Source organism: Phaethon aethereus (genome assembly GCF_964289735.1).
Source record: "Phaethon aethereus genome assembly, chromosome: 15".
NCBI classification, from domain to species: Eukaryota; Metazoa; Chordata; class Aves; order Phaethontiformes; family Phaethontidae; genus Phaethon; species Phaethon aethereus.
In genome coordinates, this window is record NC_138591.1 from 1,893,152 (window position 1) to 1,909,300 (window position 16,149).

At 55.7% G+C, this 16,149-nt stretch overlaps 3 protein-coding genes across 3 annotated transcripts in view; 1 reads left to right on the top strand and 2 right to left on the bottom strand.

The window, feature by feature from the left end:
• Positions 1-429: 429 nt before the first annotated feature.
• On the bottom strand, positions 430-1,940 carry NDUFB10 (NADH:ubiquinone oxidoreductase subunit B10; the record flags this gene model as incomplete). Its single annotated transcript, XM_082006675.1, has 4 exons — positions 430-628; positions 783-922; positions 1,266-1,404; positions 1,793-1,940. The coding sequence occupies 4 exons, from the start codon at positions 1,938-1,940 to the stop codon at positions 528-530; spliced, it is 528 nt and encodes a 175-aa protein (XP_081862801.1). The 3' UTR covers positions 430-527.
• Positions 1,939-10,763, top strand: RPL3L (ribosomal protein L3 like; the record flags this gene model as incomplete). The annotated part of the gene is made up of 10 exons (XM_082006740.1): positions 1,939-2,079; positions 3,452-3,644; positions 4,287-4,455; positions 5,318-5,453; positions 6,598-6,784; positions 7,306-7,466; positions 7,745-7,846; positions 8,469-8,564; positions 9,062-9,181; positions 10,707-10,763. 10 exons carry the CDS (start codon positions 1,939-1,941, stop codon positions 10,761-10,763), a joined length of 1,362 nt encoding a protein of 453 aa, XP_081862866.1.
• A 1,091-nt stretch (positions 10,764-11,854) lies between these two features.
• Positions 11,855-16,149, bottom strand: part of LOC309410359 (testis-expressed protein 2-like) — a gene marked incomplete at both ends in the record, with an annotated part of 16,810 nt that continues 12,515 nt past the window's right edge. Inside the window, 11 exons of the mRNA XM_082006741.1 lie at positions 11,855-11,965; positions 12,481-12,601; positions 12,806-13,018; positions 13,242-13,379; positions 13,489-13,621; positions 13,785-13,884; positions 13,989-14,135; positions 14,301-14,515; positions 14,759-15,062; positions 15,152-15,352; positions 15,497-16,135. Coding sequence (XP_081862867.1) covers positions 11,855-11,965; positions 12,481-12,601; positions 12,806-13,018; positions 13,242-13,379; positions 13,489-13,621; positions 13,785-13,884; positions 13,989-14,135; positions 14,301-14,515; positions 14,759-15,062; positions 15,152-15,352; positions 15,497-16,135 — 2,322 coding nt within the window. The remainder of the gene's footprint in view (positions 11,966-12,480; positions 12,602-12,805; positions 13,019-13,241; positions 13,380-13,488; positions 13,622-13,784; positions 13,885-13,988; positions 14,136-14,300; positions 14,516-14,758; positions 15,063-15,151; positions 15,353-15,496; positions 16,136-16,149) is intronic.

Here is a 16,149-nt window from a genome sequence, read left to right on the forward strand (position 1 = left end):
GATTAAATCTCTGCTGGGGATTTGAGGAGGTTCATGTCTGTGGGCCAGAGCCTGGACATCTGTTAAATTAAATGCTATGTTACATTATACTAATCCTTGTTAATCATGTATTAATCCTAAATGGGGTCTAGAACAAGCTCTGAGGATTATGTGCTGTCCTACAGCACATAATCTTTACTCTAACCAAGGGAATTCTCTGCCACAGCTGGGCAGAGCAGTATGGGGTGCTTCTGTTGGTTCATGGAGGTGGGGAAATCCCAGCTAAGGCAGCAGCCAGGGCTGCCTGGAGTTGGGGGCTGAGTGTGGTTCAGGGGATGGTAACAATCAGCTGGAATGCAAAGAGGAATGCAGAGCTGAAAAAGGAAGAATTGTTTGCAAATGTCTTCAAAGAACAAGTCTAGATTCTAGTTGTATGGCAGATGTCTGGGCTGCACATTTATTGTAGAGGTCAACAGCATCAGAGTTCAAAGAGGCAACATGCAGTATTCCATACAAGCACCGCACAGGGAGCTGCTAACCATTTAGATCTACTGAGATGCATTTGCTTGTGCCTTTCTCTCCTCTATCATCCTGTGCTTCTGCTTCATCAGGCATGTCCTTGCATTTCCGTGGACACCAAGATCACCATCTAAAAAGAAAATAAATGTCTGAAGAGTGTGTCTTGGCAGCTAAAAAGAAATAAGCCTCTGTTCTGTGTGAAGTCTGGGATGTAGCTTAAGCCCTGCCTTTCCCTGCATGCTGTCACAGCCACAGCAGAGGTATGCGGGCTGTTCTGTACTCACATCTGTCCTGGTAGGCCTTGGTGACCTGCACCAGCTGCTCCATCTCCTTGGCGCAGTTCTGGAACTGGTTGGGTCCTTCCCTCTGCTTGCATGCACCTAGTCTTTCCCGGACTATCTCCACGATTTCCTGATCAACCATCCTGCAAGAAAGATGATGATGAATGCAGTCACAGACAAGAGATGATAGAAAAGCTGAACATAAGGGGCAGTGATGCCTTGTGGAAGGTCAGCTGTGGGTATTTACAGGATCCTGGTCTGTCCTGTAGCAGTGCTGTAGGAACCAAGTGGTGCAGGAGGGTATCTCCTAATGCCACCCTGCTTGGCTCAGGAGTGCTGCAGGGGATGGCAGGGCTATGAAATGGGTGTTCTGCAATGGAGTGGGCAGGAGGTGCTGCCTCAACACCCCAAAGTCAATGAAAATGCTGCAGTCCCCAGGGCTGACAAACAAGAGCAATGCCTGGGGCAGCCCAGTGACAGCCATACCTGTCCCTCCTCCACTGTGCTTCGGCCTCGAAGAAGCAGAGGTAGTCGCCCTCCAGACACTCGCTCAGGTCAGGCACGCGACGAAACTTCTGGTGGTAATAGTAGAACTTGTTCTTGGCTTGCTGGCGCTCGATCCACTCTGCAGCAACAGTCCTGCAGTCAGACACCCCTGGCCCACAACTAGCGAGTGGGCCCTGTGTCTGTGGGTGTCAAGCTTGGTGTTCCCTGCCCCTGCGTGCCTGTCTGTGTCTGTCCCTGTGTCAGTGTCCCATATCTCAGTGTCTGTCCTGTGTTCTTATCTGTGTCCCGTGACCCTGTGCTTGTGCCCTTGTGTGTCCCATCTCCCTGTACCTGTCCCGGTAGCCATGGCCTTGCGTTTTTGCCCCGTGCCCCTCGGTGCCCGCGTCCCCGTGCCATGCCGGGACCCGACTCCCGCAGCTGTCGCGCGCCGTGGAGCGGCGCTAGTGAGGGGGCCCGGCTGCCCCCGTACGCCGGCGGGTGCGGGGAGGGGCTCGGCCGGCCGGTACCTCGGACGAAAGTGACGGGCGCGTCGATGACATAGTTGAAGAAGGTCTGGAAGAAGGTGACCGGGTTGGGCACCGACGTGGCCCTCTCGGAGACAGGGGTGCGGGTCGGCGGCACCTTGTACGCCTCCCAGTCCCTGTCCTCCGGCATGGCGGCGGCGGCGGCGGGCCCGGCGGGCGGCGCGGAGAAGATGGCGGTGCCCCACACAACCTCGGCGGCGGCGGGGGACGCCGGGGGTCAGAGGGCGCCGCTCTGCGCATGCTCCACTGTGTCCGGTGCATGCTGGGAGGTGTAGTCCGGGTCGCCCCTCCGGGGCCGGGCCCGAGCGGCCTGAGGCCCCGGCGTGGTGGAGTAGCAGAGCTCCCCTTCATAACCAGATCTATGGGTTCGTTCTCTCTCCCAGTCAGAATCACAAAGCCTTTCTTGCCTGGGCTGATGGAAGGTTTTTTAGCCTGTCTCTACCCAGAGCAGCCAGCTGCACCAAGCTCGGCATGCCGAGCGCAGGCGTTCGCAGCTCTGGGCCGGTGCCTCGCTAGGAACACCGGGAACATCCCAATTGCTGCCATTCACGTTCAAGTTGTTTAGGAGGGAGAAGTGTAAACTGAGACACTGGGAATTGACCTTTATCACACCGCAACTGTTATGTCCAACCTGCCAGCTTGGCCGAGTACGACATGAATATAGCAGCGGGTGAAGCTAGTAGCTAAATTTGTGTCTTCAGACCGATAACCATCTTAAGTATTAGACAGGGGAGACACTTACTGACAGCCTCTTTCTGCGGCTGACCTGGGCTGAAGACGTCCCATGGTTTGTAAAGCTCGGCACTGCTACCTTTCGATTGTGTGCAGAGGGACAGTGAGCAGGGCTGGGTTACCGGCGATGTGAATGCAGCTGAAATGGGGTCGAACTCAACAGAGCTCTGCTTGGGCTGGAAAATAAGCTTGGTGGCAAGTGCAGCCAGATGCCAGGACTGATCTTAGCAAGGAGGGAGTTGCAGTGGATGTAGAACTAACCCTTCATTGCTTGGGCTGACCCCCAGCTCCCCTGCCTTGAAGCCAATTGTGTGAGAACTTGTCCATGTCTCTACAGTGCTGTTGCTTTTCTCTGCCTGGCTCAGCATGACCTTGCGATGGGGGTTTATATATTTAGCTCTTCTAATTTGGTTTTCAAGGTGCATATTTGACCTGCACATGTTCTTATTACTGATTCCTTTGGGTATCCTTTCCCGTTTCTTCTGATTGTTAGCTGTGCTTGTTTGGTGCCATTTGTCTTGACGACACAAAGCCCATGAATTCTGAGCAGGCCCTTTTGGTGCTGCAGAATACAAAATAAGTCGTTGTAATTAACATCACAGTAGGGCAGATCTATGAAAGAACATATTTCTCCTTAAAAGTCCTCAAGCAGAAGGAGGGAGATCATGTTCAAATTTTTTACTTAGCCAGCATTATTTGCCTAGAAGCTTCTTCCATGCTCGTGATAGAAGCTTGAACAAAATCCCTTCCTGTTAGGAGTTCTTTTTCTCATGTTGGAATTGAGGAAGAGCCCAGAGTCCCTCCAGCATTCACTGATGTTAAAGGGAAGATTTCCTGTTGTGCTTTGGGTCCTGGCATTTTCTGGGACCTGAAAGCAAAGCTGACCTTTTTTGTTCTTCTTCTCTGCAGTCCCACCGCAAGTTCTCTGCTCCCAGGCATGGCCACCTGGGCTTCCTCCCCCACAAGAGAAGCCGTCGCCACCGAGGGAAGGTGAAGACATGGCCTAAGGATGATCCCAGCAAACCAGTCCACCTCACGGCTTTCCTGGGCTACAAAGCTGGCATGACACACACTGTGCGGGAGGTGCACAGGCCTGGGCTCAGTAAGGCTTGGCTGATGGAAGCGGGGAGCCACATCCAGGAGAGAAACGAGGGAACAGACTCGTTGGTGGGAAAGGCTGCTCCTGGGAATGGGTGGTGGAGCACATAGCTTCCAGGCTATCTCCTATAATGCTGTCCAGATCTTGGATGGCCAAAAGCCACCTCACAGCCAGCATGAGCTGAGTCTGGGGGTTCCTGGGAAGTCCCCACACCAGCATGGTGACTGGTGTTTTTTGGATCCTGCTGGCAGAAGAACCCTGCAGGGTAACTGCCTGACAAACCCTGGGCTTGGAGTGTCTTGCTGGAGAAGTTCATAATGTTACCCTCCAGGATGCCCACAGGATTGGAGCCAAACTTCAGGGCAAGAGCCATCCAGTGTACTGCTTCCCCAGCTTGGGCAAGATGGGTTGAATTGTGCTGGGCCACAGGGTCTAACCTGTTCAGTGTCTGGTCATCAAACCCTGGGTGGTTTAGTGCTTGTGACCATGGGAGATTGGAAGGGCTGAAGCTGGCTGTGAGACCAGAGTGCGACCTTGCCCTCAGCACGTTGCTTGCTCGCTGTAACGGCATGGGCCACGAATGGCTCCAGGGAATGATATGATCCTAGACGATGCTGAGCACCACGTCCCTTTGCTATCTTGCAGAGATCTCCAAAAGGGAGGAGGTGGAGGCCGTGACCATCATTGAGACCCCCCCGATGGTGGTGGTGGGAGTTGTGGGGTACATAGAAACACCAAAGGGCTTGAGGAATTTCAAGACTGTTTTTGCTGAGCACATCAGCGATGAGTGCAGACGGCGCTTCTACAAGAACTGGTATGTGCTTCCACAGCTGGGGAGGGTCCCTCGCAGGTTTTCCCACAGGCTTTCCATGATGCCCAGCCGTTGCAAACAGCTCAGCTGCCAGCAGCTGGCTCTGGGGTGGAGTGAAACTGCTATTTATCTAGTCATGCACAGAGATACTGCAAACAGCTTGATGCTGGGAATCAGCATATGCATATGTAAATTTATTCTAATAGTTGAACTAAGTTAGCTCTCTCCACAATATCATATAGCAGTGCGTGCTGCAGATTTGTTTTCATTTGTGTAGCTCAGGCCCATCTACCCTCCATTAAACTGGAATACTTGAGCTGAGCCACCAACTGAAGGGAGTAAACACAGCTTTGTCAAGGGAAAAATTGATGCAAAATGTGACCCCTGGCCCTTGTAAACATCAACACCCCAAATCCCACACCAGCAGAGAGGAAAATGGAAACGGGAATTTCATAACTGTAGGAATCATGTCTTCTGCAAAAGTGCCGTTAAGATCCACCCACCACATGCCTCTGATCCCTGCCGGAGGCTGTTTTCTCCTTTCTCCACTTAGCTCTGATTTTGTGCTTGTATTTTGATGGCACTGAGCCAGTCAGTGGGAGACAACTGGATTCCTCATGCAGAAAGGTTTGAATCACCAGTCCTTTTTCACAGCTCATTATCCACTTTCCTCTTCCCACCTCAAAGCCCCGTGTCATGGCTGCGGCAGCCAGGCGAGGTTTGGGTACCTACAGGTACCTTGTGCCTCTGGGGAGGTGCCGGGCAAGGTGATCTGTCCCCCCACGCTGCGCTGTCTCAGGGCACAGCGAAGTGCAGAAGCACTTCACCATTCAGCTCTGCTGGATGTTGAACACTTTTGTTGTAGGCACAAGAGCAAGAAGAAGGCATTCACCAAGTACTGCAAAAAATGGCAGGATGAGGATGGCAAAAGGCAGCTGGAGAAGGATTTTGCAGCTATGAAAAAGTACTGCAAAGTCATTCGTGTCATCGTGCACACGCAGGTCAGAGCCTTATCCTGGGGGATGGGAGAGGGGGGCTCAGGGTCTTCCTCATCTTGGGAGCGTGATGGGGCCTGGGAACTGGGATCACAGGGGTGTCTTGGTGGGGTCACTGGAGGCTGGGCCGGCAGACGCCGGTCAGAGGGTGTAGGACAGGGCGCACAGGCGATGGGAGGTGCTGGCTGACCTTTCCAGCTACCTCCTGACACCAACCCTGTCCCTTTGAGTCGGGCTCAGCAGAGCTCCCTGCTGGGGGATTGCCGGAGAGGGCTGTGGCTGGGGCACGCCGGGGAGCCCACACACACCGGGGCAGAGAGCGGACTGTGCAGAGCCTTAGCAGGTGAGGAGCCCAGTGTCAGCAAGGGAAGGGACCTTAGGCCCCATGATCATCTCAAATTAGCAACTAGTGTCAAATGTTTGGGCAAAAATAACCCATGGGCAGGCACAGTTTTGCCAGATGCTGATTGCTGGATACACAGGGCCCATTTTCATGCTGGTCCTTGGAGTTAACGGCTGCTTTAGAGTCTGAGGCAGAGCTAAGCTGGCTCAGGGCTTCACTTGGGGCTGGCACAGACCCTCAAAGTCCCACTGTGGGCTTTGCACAGAGCGCTGGGACTGGGAGAGAGCGGAGGCACCTCCTGCTGGGAACTAGAAATAACTGCTCAGTCTGGACACAGAGGTGGAACATGACCAAAGGAGAGGCACCAACTCTGGCTCAGAGAACAGAGCTGCATCCTGGCTGGCCGCAGTGTTTGGCCTCAGATGGTGCTCTGGTGATGGGCTCTTCTGGGGCTTTTACCATGGCTATTACTACTGTGCTTAACTCTTGGGGTAGGACGAAGTTGTCCTGCTCCTGTGCTCCCTGGAGAGAGGATGTGCATCAGCTCCTGCCTGGAATGGGAGCACTGGGAGATGGGGTGGTTGGGCTCAGGGACAAGGAGTTGGGTCCAAGAGATATGTAGGCATGCTCACCCAGGTTGCTGGCTGTTATGAAAGGGGTTGACAGTGTGATAGAGAGGGGTGGTGAAGAGCTGGCCCTGCTCATCCTCTGTGCCCCTCACAGGTGGTGGGTGATGCAGTCCTGCTCTCATGTTCATGTCTGGGAGGTGAGGGACAACATTTTGCCCTAATGCACTGTCTAATGCAGATGAAGCTGCTGCCGCTGCGGCAGAAGAAGGCCCACGTGATGGAGATCCAGCTGAATGGTGGGACAGTCGCTGACAAGGTTGACTGGGTCCGTGAGAGGCTGGAGAAGCAGGTCTCCGTGCACAGCGTCTTCAGCCAGAATGAGATGATTGATGTCATTGGTGTGACCAAGGGGCATGGGATGAAAGGTACAGAGCAAGGAGACCCTTGCCAGGGGTTTGGTTCTGTCCTTCTCAGATGACACTGACCATAAGGTAGTGTTGGGGGAGAGAGTATTAGCCATGCTGAGAACCCAGCAACTTACTGTGCACAGGGAGTAGCAAAGAGCATCTGGACCTCAACCATGACATGCAGTTCCATTGTAGCAGAGCTTGGTTTCTACTGTGCCCAGAGCCCTCCCAGGAGGCTCAGAGGCACTGTACATAAAGCCACTGCACTTCTGACAAACCCCACGTGTGCAGAGGTGGGTGTTTCATGCATGTGCATGGATTTGCTCAGCAGGAACATATCACAGTCTGATCAGATCCATGGGAAGTGAGAACAGTTCTGTGCTTTGGCCTCTCACAGTGGTGACAGCTTTTGGTCTCCTTCCAACATGGTGTCTTCCAAGAACTGCAGAAGAATGATGAGACTCTCCCCTCCCCAGCACTCAGACACCAGCCCTGAATCTCCCCAGTGTTCTCACCACCCTGTCCGGTCACACTTCCAGGGGTGACAAGCCGTTGGCATACCAAGAAGCTCCCCAGGAAGACACACAAGGGCTTGCGCAAAGTTGCCTGCATCGGAGCCTGGCACCCAGCCCGGGTTGGCTATTCCATTGCTCGGGCTGGCCAGAAGGGCTACCACCACCGCACGGAGCTCAACAAGAAGGTATGGCCCACATGGGCTCCCTCAGAGCACCACTGCGCCTTCCTGCCTTCCTTCCTCCCACGCTGTCACCATCCTTTGCACTGTGGCCTCTGCTCCCCCCAGCTTCCCAGATGTTTCCCTAGAGATCTGCAGGCTGTTGTTCTCCGTGTCTTTCCTGCTGCTTGTTCCCTGCTCACGGGGCACATCACAGGGGGCACATCTTGGTGAAAACTGTGTTGTCCCTGTGATAGCCCTCACTGAGGGGGTGGGAAAGTCACCATCTCAGCTTCCGCTCCTAGATTTACCGCATTGGCCATGGGATCCACGTGGAAGATGGCAAAGTGGTGAAGAACAACGCCTCGACACACTACGATGTCACGGAGAAGACCATTACGCCTCTGGTAAGGGCTGAGAGGGTTGTGACTGGTAGGAATCCGAGCTGGGGAAGTAATTCTTCAGCTGGACACAGCTGCATAGGAAATAATTTGAAGGAAATGTGCTGAAAGAAATGTAGTGATTCCTTTCCTCATGTTTTGAACATGGAAAACCATCTCTGTGAGGTGTTTTATTAGGTCCATTGGTATACCCCAACATTTCATTTTCAGCTGATAATCTGGGCAGGAACTGACAACTTTGATTAAAAAGAAAAAGAAGTAAGTGATGTTAGAAATCTGATATGTAACAGATAAATGTTTGTTACTTGGTTTAAAAATTCACTTTGCTTATTAGAAACTGTTAACTTGGGAGTCTAGCCAGCTCTGCGCTCTGTTCAGCCACATCCGCCAGGGAAGGAAGCAGGGTTGCTGGTTCCCCAGCATTTAGGAGGTCCTCCTTAGCTGGGATCATGCAGTCAGTGTGGCTGACATGTTCTGGTGGTCCTGAGCAGGCAGCCTGAAAGGTGCAGAGTGTATTTAGCTGGAAGGACTGTCAGTCACTACCTTCTCCCTTAGAAGGGACTTGTGGACCTGTCTGCTCCCATCCAGCTCTCCTGCCTGTCAACCCTCTCTCTGTCTCTCCCCACAGGGAGGCTTTCCTCACTATGGGGAGGTCAACAACGACTTCCTCATGCTGAAGGGCTGCGTCGTGGGCACGAGGAAGCGTGTGCTCACCCTCCGTAAGGTGAGAGTGCAGCTGGTGCTGGGGAGGGAGGGGGTGTAGCCTTCCACAAACAGATTCACCATGTAGAGAATGCCACTGCCTCCAAAATGTTGGGCAGGGAGACTGGTCGGGTCCCTGACTCTGTGTTGCAGAGGGCATGTGGCACATCAGCAAGGTGCTCAGCAAGACCATTTGCAGTTGTGGCAGCGTGCAGATGGATGTTCTCTCTCTGGAGACAGTAGCTGCAAGCTTGTGCGGCAGTGATGGGAAACCTTGGCCATAAACAGATTGTGAGGAAACGAAATGCTAAGCGAAGAGCAGGCTCATTTCAGAGCTGCTCTGCAATCCAAGGCATCACCTGCCACCTGAGCAGCAGGGTGTTTCTCTGAGAAGGCAGATTTTTGTGGAGATACTGTCTAATGGATGCACCTAGGATATATTAACCCTGCTTCCATGAAAGCAGATGTCCAGATTTTCTGTAGAGATAAGCCTGATGCATTGTGACGACTCTTTTCCAGTCCCTTCTGGTGCATACAAGCCGCCGGGCTCAGGAAGCCATTGAACTCAAATTCATTGATACCACCTCCAAGTTTGGCCACGGCTGCTTCCAGACAGCTCAGGAGAAGCGTGCTTTCATGGTGAGTTGTGCTCTGTGCCGGCTCCGGCTCCCGGGCCGTGCTCGCAGCTGGGGCTAAAGCAACTGATTGACTCCAATCTGCTTCTCGATATAACAACAGCCAAATGAGTGATCAGGACTGTCTTGCATAAAAGGCATGAATTCAATTCACACAGGAGATACAATGCTAAGGAAGAACACAATGGTTGTGCGAGTGATCCAAGACAACCCAACTAGCAAATAATATACCATATGGACAACCAGTTTCCATTCACCACGGGATGTCTTAAGCAGTTAACTTGGCAGGCACTGCCTTGGACATATGGTCCCTTTCACCCGTAATTGTGTACTTCTTTGATTTGTTTGGAATGATTTATAACTTTAACGTTCTTAGGAGGAAAAGGTTGGGTCAAATTCAGACACAAATCTGCGATTCTTTTGTCAAGAAGCTTTCAAGAAGGCCAAGCAGTATATTTTTCTTAAATTGGGGCGGGGGGAAAAACATTTAAATAAATCCAAAACAAGCAGAGTTTCTTGAATAGTTTTGCAACTTACACCGGGCTGGTGCATAAGTCTGAATGTGAAATTGAGGAAGCGTTAAGTAAGAAAGGCCTTCAGCTAGCAGAAATGAAAGAAACAACTGCCTGGATACCATGCAGACACAAACCGTGTCTGGATCTGGCCTGTCAGCTAGAAATCCCATGTGAAACTGGGTAAGCCTCCTTAGCTCCGGGAAGGGGGATTGACTATGCAAGTGCTTTTGCAAGCTCTTTAGAGGTTAAGCTATTTTCCTTTATCTCAGTGTTAGGAGCTTGTTCTGTGTTCAGCTCTTGCTGTTGCTGCAAGTGCTGAGTAGCTGTGACGTGGATCTTAGTGACAGGACGTGGTTTTACCTGGTTGCAGATGTTTTCTTTGCCATTTTCTACTGTGGGGTGAGAATTTCCCCCCTGTATACTGTGGTAAAACTTTACATTTGGATAGAAGTAGAGGCACATAAGTAACTCTCGCAATCTGCTCCCATGGGACTTACTTGGTCTGGGACAACCCCATTTCTTAGCTGGTGGAAACCCCTCAGGCTCTGTTGAGTTGGCTGATGAGAATCTGTGCCTTTGGCTGTGGGAGGTCTCACCTCCTCCGGGGCTCGTACAGCAGCTCGGCAGCCACTCCACCATGGTGGGCTCCTGGTAGCATTCATCAGCACAGTTACTGTTCCCCTCCACGTCCCCTGACTGCAGGCCAGCCCGCCTGGCTTGGAGCAGGTCACTCATTGCTGCTCTCTGGCTGCTTTTGTGCTGTCCAGAGAAACAAACCCTTTGTGCAAAGCTAATGACGTTCTGCACCCGATTCCTGCTGGCCTAGCGCAGCCCCGGGAGTGGCTGGTGAATGGCAGCACAGAGCTCCCAGCTGGAGAGCAGAGATCAGGAGCAGCCTTGCACAGCGGAAAGGGACCAGAGCTGCATTTCTGCTCCATGCAGCTCACATGCAGCCTTGTAGGCCAAGTTTGTCTGCCACTAACACGGAGAGCTCTCCTCTCTGCTCTCTTCCAGGGCCCTCAGAAGAAACACTTGGTGAAAGGGAAGCCAGGAGTGCAGGAAGAGCTGTGAGGACTGAGATTTGCAAGGCTACCTTCAGTAAAACTGGGCACCTTCAATAAAAAGGCTTCAAGCCATGCCTGCTGCCTGTCTTCCTTCTGGAGGGGTGTCTTGCCTGTGCTCTGTGCTGCCTGTGGGCAGCAGCGTGTCCTTGAGGCTCCTCAGCAGGTGGGGATGGATCAAGTAGCACTTGAGACTGGCCCATATGGACAGGGACTAACTGGGACAGCCCAGTGTCTGCTCTGGACTCTGGATCCTCCCATTCCCTTGCTCAGTGAATTTTTCCCCACTGCCTGCATTCACCCAAGCCATGGTGAACACTCCCTTTCCTCTCTCCCAGAGGAGAGCAGAGCAGGTATCAGCACTTCTGCCCCAGTTTCAGCTGGGAGCACAGGGCCCCTCCATTACCTGCCCCTGCCCAGTCTCACTGACTATCTCTCCCCTCGCCACCTCTCACACACACACCCAGGCACTCCCTTTGCTGAGCTGAAAGTATGGCCTGTGGACTTCTCTCTGCACAAAGCCCCACAATCCTGGCCAGTGTCTGCAGCAGATGTGGGAACTGGTGTACAATAAGATGGCTGCTAGGTAAGACTCTGATGGGCAGTGATGGATTTATTCAGATTTTGGACTCATTTCCCACCCATGTGTTCCTTGCAGTCCAGCTGCCTGCGGGGAGGGTGTGATGGGTCTTGGCGCTGTGATGTCTTGGATCAGCGGTGATCACAACTCTTTCAGTGCAGAAGCAGTCTGGGCGTCCTGCACCCTTTTTGGGAACCAGACAGTGGAAAGCCCAGCCCTCCTCCGCCGGTCCAGAGCTGCCCCCTTGACCCGGAGTCCTGGGAACCTCGTAGAAGGTGTATGAAGTTCTTGGGTCTCCAGCAAACCCCTTGCCCTGGGTCTGGTTCTGCTCTGAACATGTGCTTGCGGTATTTAAGGAGGAGGCTCATCTACAAAAGTGCCGAGGATGAGATGAACCGAGAAGCTCAGACCCCATGGCATAGCCCTGGATGCAGCCAGTGGCCAGGCCCTGGCTGGCTCCATGTCCCAGCGAGGTCCCTGACCTCTGGGTAGTGTCTCTTCCCTGCTCGTGGGGCTGCGCTTCACAGCCTCTTCTCTCCCTTGGCTGGTAGGTCCCTGGGTGGCTGAGGATCCAGGCCAGAGCGCATGATGGGAATGATAAGATCGTCCATGTTTGGCATCACCAAAATTTTCTGAGAAGAGGAATCCAGAATAACAAGTAAGTGGTTTTGAATACCGCTACCTGACTGGTGACACATCTGCCTGGAAGAGACTGGGGCTGTGAACAGAAGGTCCCGGGCTCCCATCCCCTCAGCAGCATCTGACTGTGCCTGGCCCTAGAGGATGAGCAGCTCTGGATATCTCAGGGTGGGGACAAGCAGGAGCAGTTTTTCTTTGCCCTGCCCACCTGTATGGCTTCAAGGGTGGTCATGGCAGAGGGCAGGGACCAGCACTTTGAAACCATTCAAATGCACAGCTCTTTGGGGGGATTCGGGTACCTGAATGTCTGTGGGGACATTTTTGCTCTTTGACCAGAGGTCTCAAAGGTGAGAGGCTGAAAACAAACCAGTGGGAAGCTGGACAGACCAGATCAGATGCTGGCTTTTTGTAGAGATAACCCTGGCCCAAACTGAGGCCTGATTATCCCTGGTCTCAGCAATGCCCATGCTTCAGCAGGGTTTGTTGAGCCCTTTAACAGACCAGGCACCTGAAATTCGTGCTGCAGCTTCTTCTCGATCCACTCAGTGACATGGAGGAATGTCACCTCCCGCTCGCCCAGCTTCGGGTGCACCTTCAGCTCCAGCTGGGGTGGGACTCGGAAGCTGTACCTGCGAGGGGAAAGGAAAGAGGCAGAAAGCATCACGTCCTGAGCACGTGGCACCAGAGAGAATCTGGAGAACAGCCCTGGCTTGCCGGTGCCCCAGATGAAGCTGAAGCCCCAGAGCTGGCTCCTTGGCCGAGCCGCAGGGAGCAAGGGGAGCTGGAAGGAGGATGCGTGTGTGTCCCTGCATGGGAGGAAGGAGAGCTGGTACCAGACACGGTCCGTTGGAGGTGGTGGGATGTTCACAGCCAAGGTGCCTGCCAGCTCCTGCACCTCCACCGTCAGCAGCAGTGGTGTGTTGGAAACCTCCTCGATCTTCTTTTTGATGAACTCATTTTCAGTGGCCTTCTGGAAGTATTTGGACTTGGCGATCTTATCCACAAAGCGCAGGATCTTCCGGCTCGTGCTGTTGCTGCTGACATGGCTAAAGCGAGGGGAGCCACAGCTCAGCAGCAGGGTGAGACCTGGAGTTGCACTGGGCTTCGGCATCCCCCAGCCGAAAGCTGCAGCACCCCGCAGGGACAGGAGTCCCCTATGAAGGGGGCCATGATGTGCCGGGGTGCCTGTGTGCACCTTCCTGGGAGCACTGTGCCTCCACCAGCATCTCCCCGTACACCCCATGGCACAGACCCAGAACAGCCCCTTACCCCTCGGCGCCAGGCGGCGGGACCCGATCCCCCAGGGCTCCTGTGGGCTCTGCAGCAGTGATGTCGTCTTCGTCAGAGGAGCCAGCGCTGGACGACTCTGCATCGCTGTCTGCCAGCAGGATCAGACGTGGCCTGGCCCTGTGAGCCCCGAGGAGCATCACCGGGGTGCCCTGGGGCCAGCACCCTCCCGCTTGGCTCAGGCAGGAGGAGGAGAAGGATGAAACCCAGTCAGGCACAGTCTCCTTACCCCTCTCTGCCTGCCTCTGCCGGGTCGCTCTCCTCTGCAGTGCTCTCCTTCCCCAGCTTGCAAAGGTTCATCTTTGTTTCGAGCGTCATCTGCAACGAGCCGCTGTAGGTGACTTCCATGTCCACCCAGAGACCTGCCAGGGAGAAGGACAGGGCAAGCTCCTGTCAGCACCGCAGGGGTTGAGGGCTGCTTGTGTGCCTGCTGAGACCTCCCTGCTTTGGGGACTGGGCTGGCACCTTGATAACAGCTGCAGTGGAACCAGCCCTGGGGTCCCTGCTGCTCTGCGGGGCTCTTACCTTGGTCATTGATGGTGGGGTTGGAGGCACTGAGGACTGAGGGGATGGATGTGCCCATGTCCAGCTCCGTCAGCATCAGCTCATTCATGAAATATGGAAGCTGATGTAGGGAAACCACACGGGGACAGTCACTGCAGGCTGGCACCTGCCGTGGGGCCTTGGGGACAGGGCTCCCCTGGGTGCTGTGACGCTCCTGCCTCTCACCTTGATCTTGCTCAACTTCTTCTGGATCTTGCTGGACACTTGCTCAGCCCAGTAAGGCTCCCGGAGGAAGTCCCAGAAGATGCGCCCCACCAGCGCGTTCATCCAGGCCATGCACACCTCGCTGCGCCCAGCCATGTCCTCATCGAGCTGCGGAGGGACAGAAGACATGAGCCGCTGGAGCGAGGTGGCCCCATGAGCGGTGGGACCCACTGGTGGGGTGCTCCCCTGCACCAGGGCTTGGCTGCTCAATCCGCAGTCAGCCTCTGCTGAGTGCTCGTGTCCCACTCCCAGTCCTGTATTTGTCCCACTCACCTTTGTGGGCGTGGGGCTGCCCAGTGCTCCATGGGAGGGGCTCCAGTCCAGGCTGCCCCCCACCTGCGCTGGCACAAATTGGGCCATGTAGGTGCTGTAATCCAGGAAAATCTCTCGGCCGCTTCCTGCCAGGTCCTTGGGTGGGACAGTGGAGGGGATGTCCTCGGCGCTCCCTCCGCTGCTGCTGCAGCTGCTCCATGGAGCTGGTCCTATGCCTGGGGACGTGGGGATGTGAGCGGGCCAGGATGGCATGAGAGGTGACATGCCGCCTGGCTGTGCTGCCCGCGCAGTGACGTGCTGCCGTGATGCCAGTGACGTGCTGCCCACGCTGTGCTGGTGAGGGGCAGCCTGCAGGTTCTCACTGCTGCCTACCGAGGGCTCGTCCTCCCGGCACACACGCAGCTCTCACCCCGGCTCCGTCCTGGCACAGAGCAGAGGCCACGATGGCTGCTTCTCACCTGCCCTGGCTTCGCCGTGGCTGCTGCTGGGTGTCCTGCGGGAGGCTCGCACGAGGTGCTGGTACCACTCCTCCTTCTCCCTCCCCGTCCGCCCGAAGAGGTACAGGCACCTCTCCCTGCAGTCCCCAGGGACATCCTGGCCTGTCGCCGGTGCCTTCTTCATCCCTTCATCCCTCTGCAGCTCTGCATCCTGCTCCTCGCTGCTCCTGCGCTCCACGTCTGCTGCATCAGGGAGGAGGATGCAGATGGGGTATTTCTTGTTCCACGTCCGCTTTCGGGCCAGGCTGGGGGGGCAGAGGAAGACCTGCGACACCGAGAATGGTGGTGAGGCCGGGCCAGGACGTGGGGTGTCGGGGGTCCCCCTGGGAGGGTCCTTGTCACCGCCAGGCTCACCTTGGCATCGGTCAGGTCGTAGCAGCGGTGGCTGATGAAGGCGGTATCGAGGATTTCCTCCTCAAAGGTGGCTTGGCGCGGGATGTTGCTCTTGGGGTAGGAGAGCTTGAGGGTGGCCCCATCCAGCACGGCGAGCACCGAGTGTGTGAGCGAGGGGTGGAAAACTTCGGGGTCGTAGACCTGCAACTGGTTCATCCAGCCCTGGGTGGGAGGAGAGGGAGCTGGCTGCTTCCCGCCGCGCCGTACGGGGCGGCAGCCTGCACCCGCCGTGGGCTTGGCACCCCCTCAGTGCTGGACCCCAAACCCCAGGCTCCCCTCCCACTGCCTCCCAGCACCCCGTCCTACCTGGAGGCAGTGGGTTTCCTGTGGCTCCCCCAGGCGCAGCTCGGGACGTGGGCGGCCCCGCGGTCTCTGTGCCACCGGCGGAGGCTCTGGCACGAGGAGGAGGACGGCGAGGAAGCCCAGCACCAGCCCGCAGATGAGCCCCAGGCAGAGGCCGGCGGCGTAGGGCGGTAGTGGCAGGACGAAGTAGCCGTAGGCGAGGAGGGCGATGGAGGCGAGGGCTCTGCCCGGCACCGTGCCCGCTGGCCGTGCTGGCGGCGGCTCCTCCGGGGGTGGCAGCCGGGGCTCAGCATCCCGCTGCGCCACCTCCACCACCTGGATCACGTCCCCGTAGGAGCAGATCTCGTAGTGGCAGTCCAGGGTGGGCTCCCAGGGGCTCCAGTCCTGTGCCCGGCGTCCCCCGGCCCTGCGGCCCCCCACCTCCTGTCCCCCGGCACCTGCCTTCGCCCGGGGCACAGGGCCACTCTCCTCGGCCATGAGCCGGCTGAGCCGGCTGAGGGGCTCCTGCACAGCCTCCGACAGCCGCCTCTTGGTGTCCTCCAGCCTGGCCTCCCGCAGCCGGAGCAGCACGGCGTGGCTCTCCGACGGGGAGACGCTGGGGGAGGATGGGGCCGTGTGGGACTTGGCCGGGCTCAGCCAGGCCTGGGGGGGCCGCG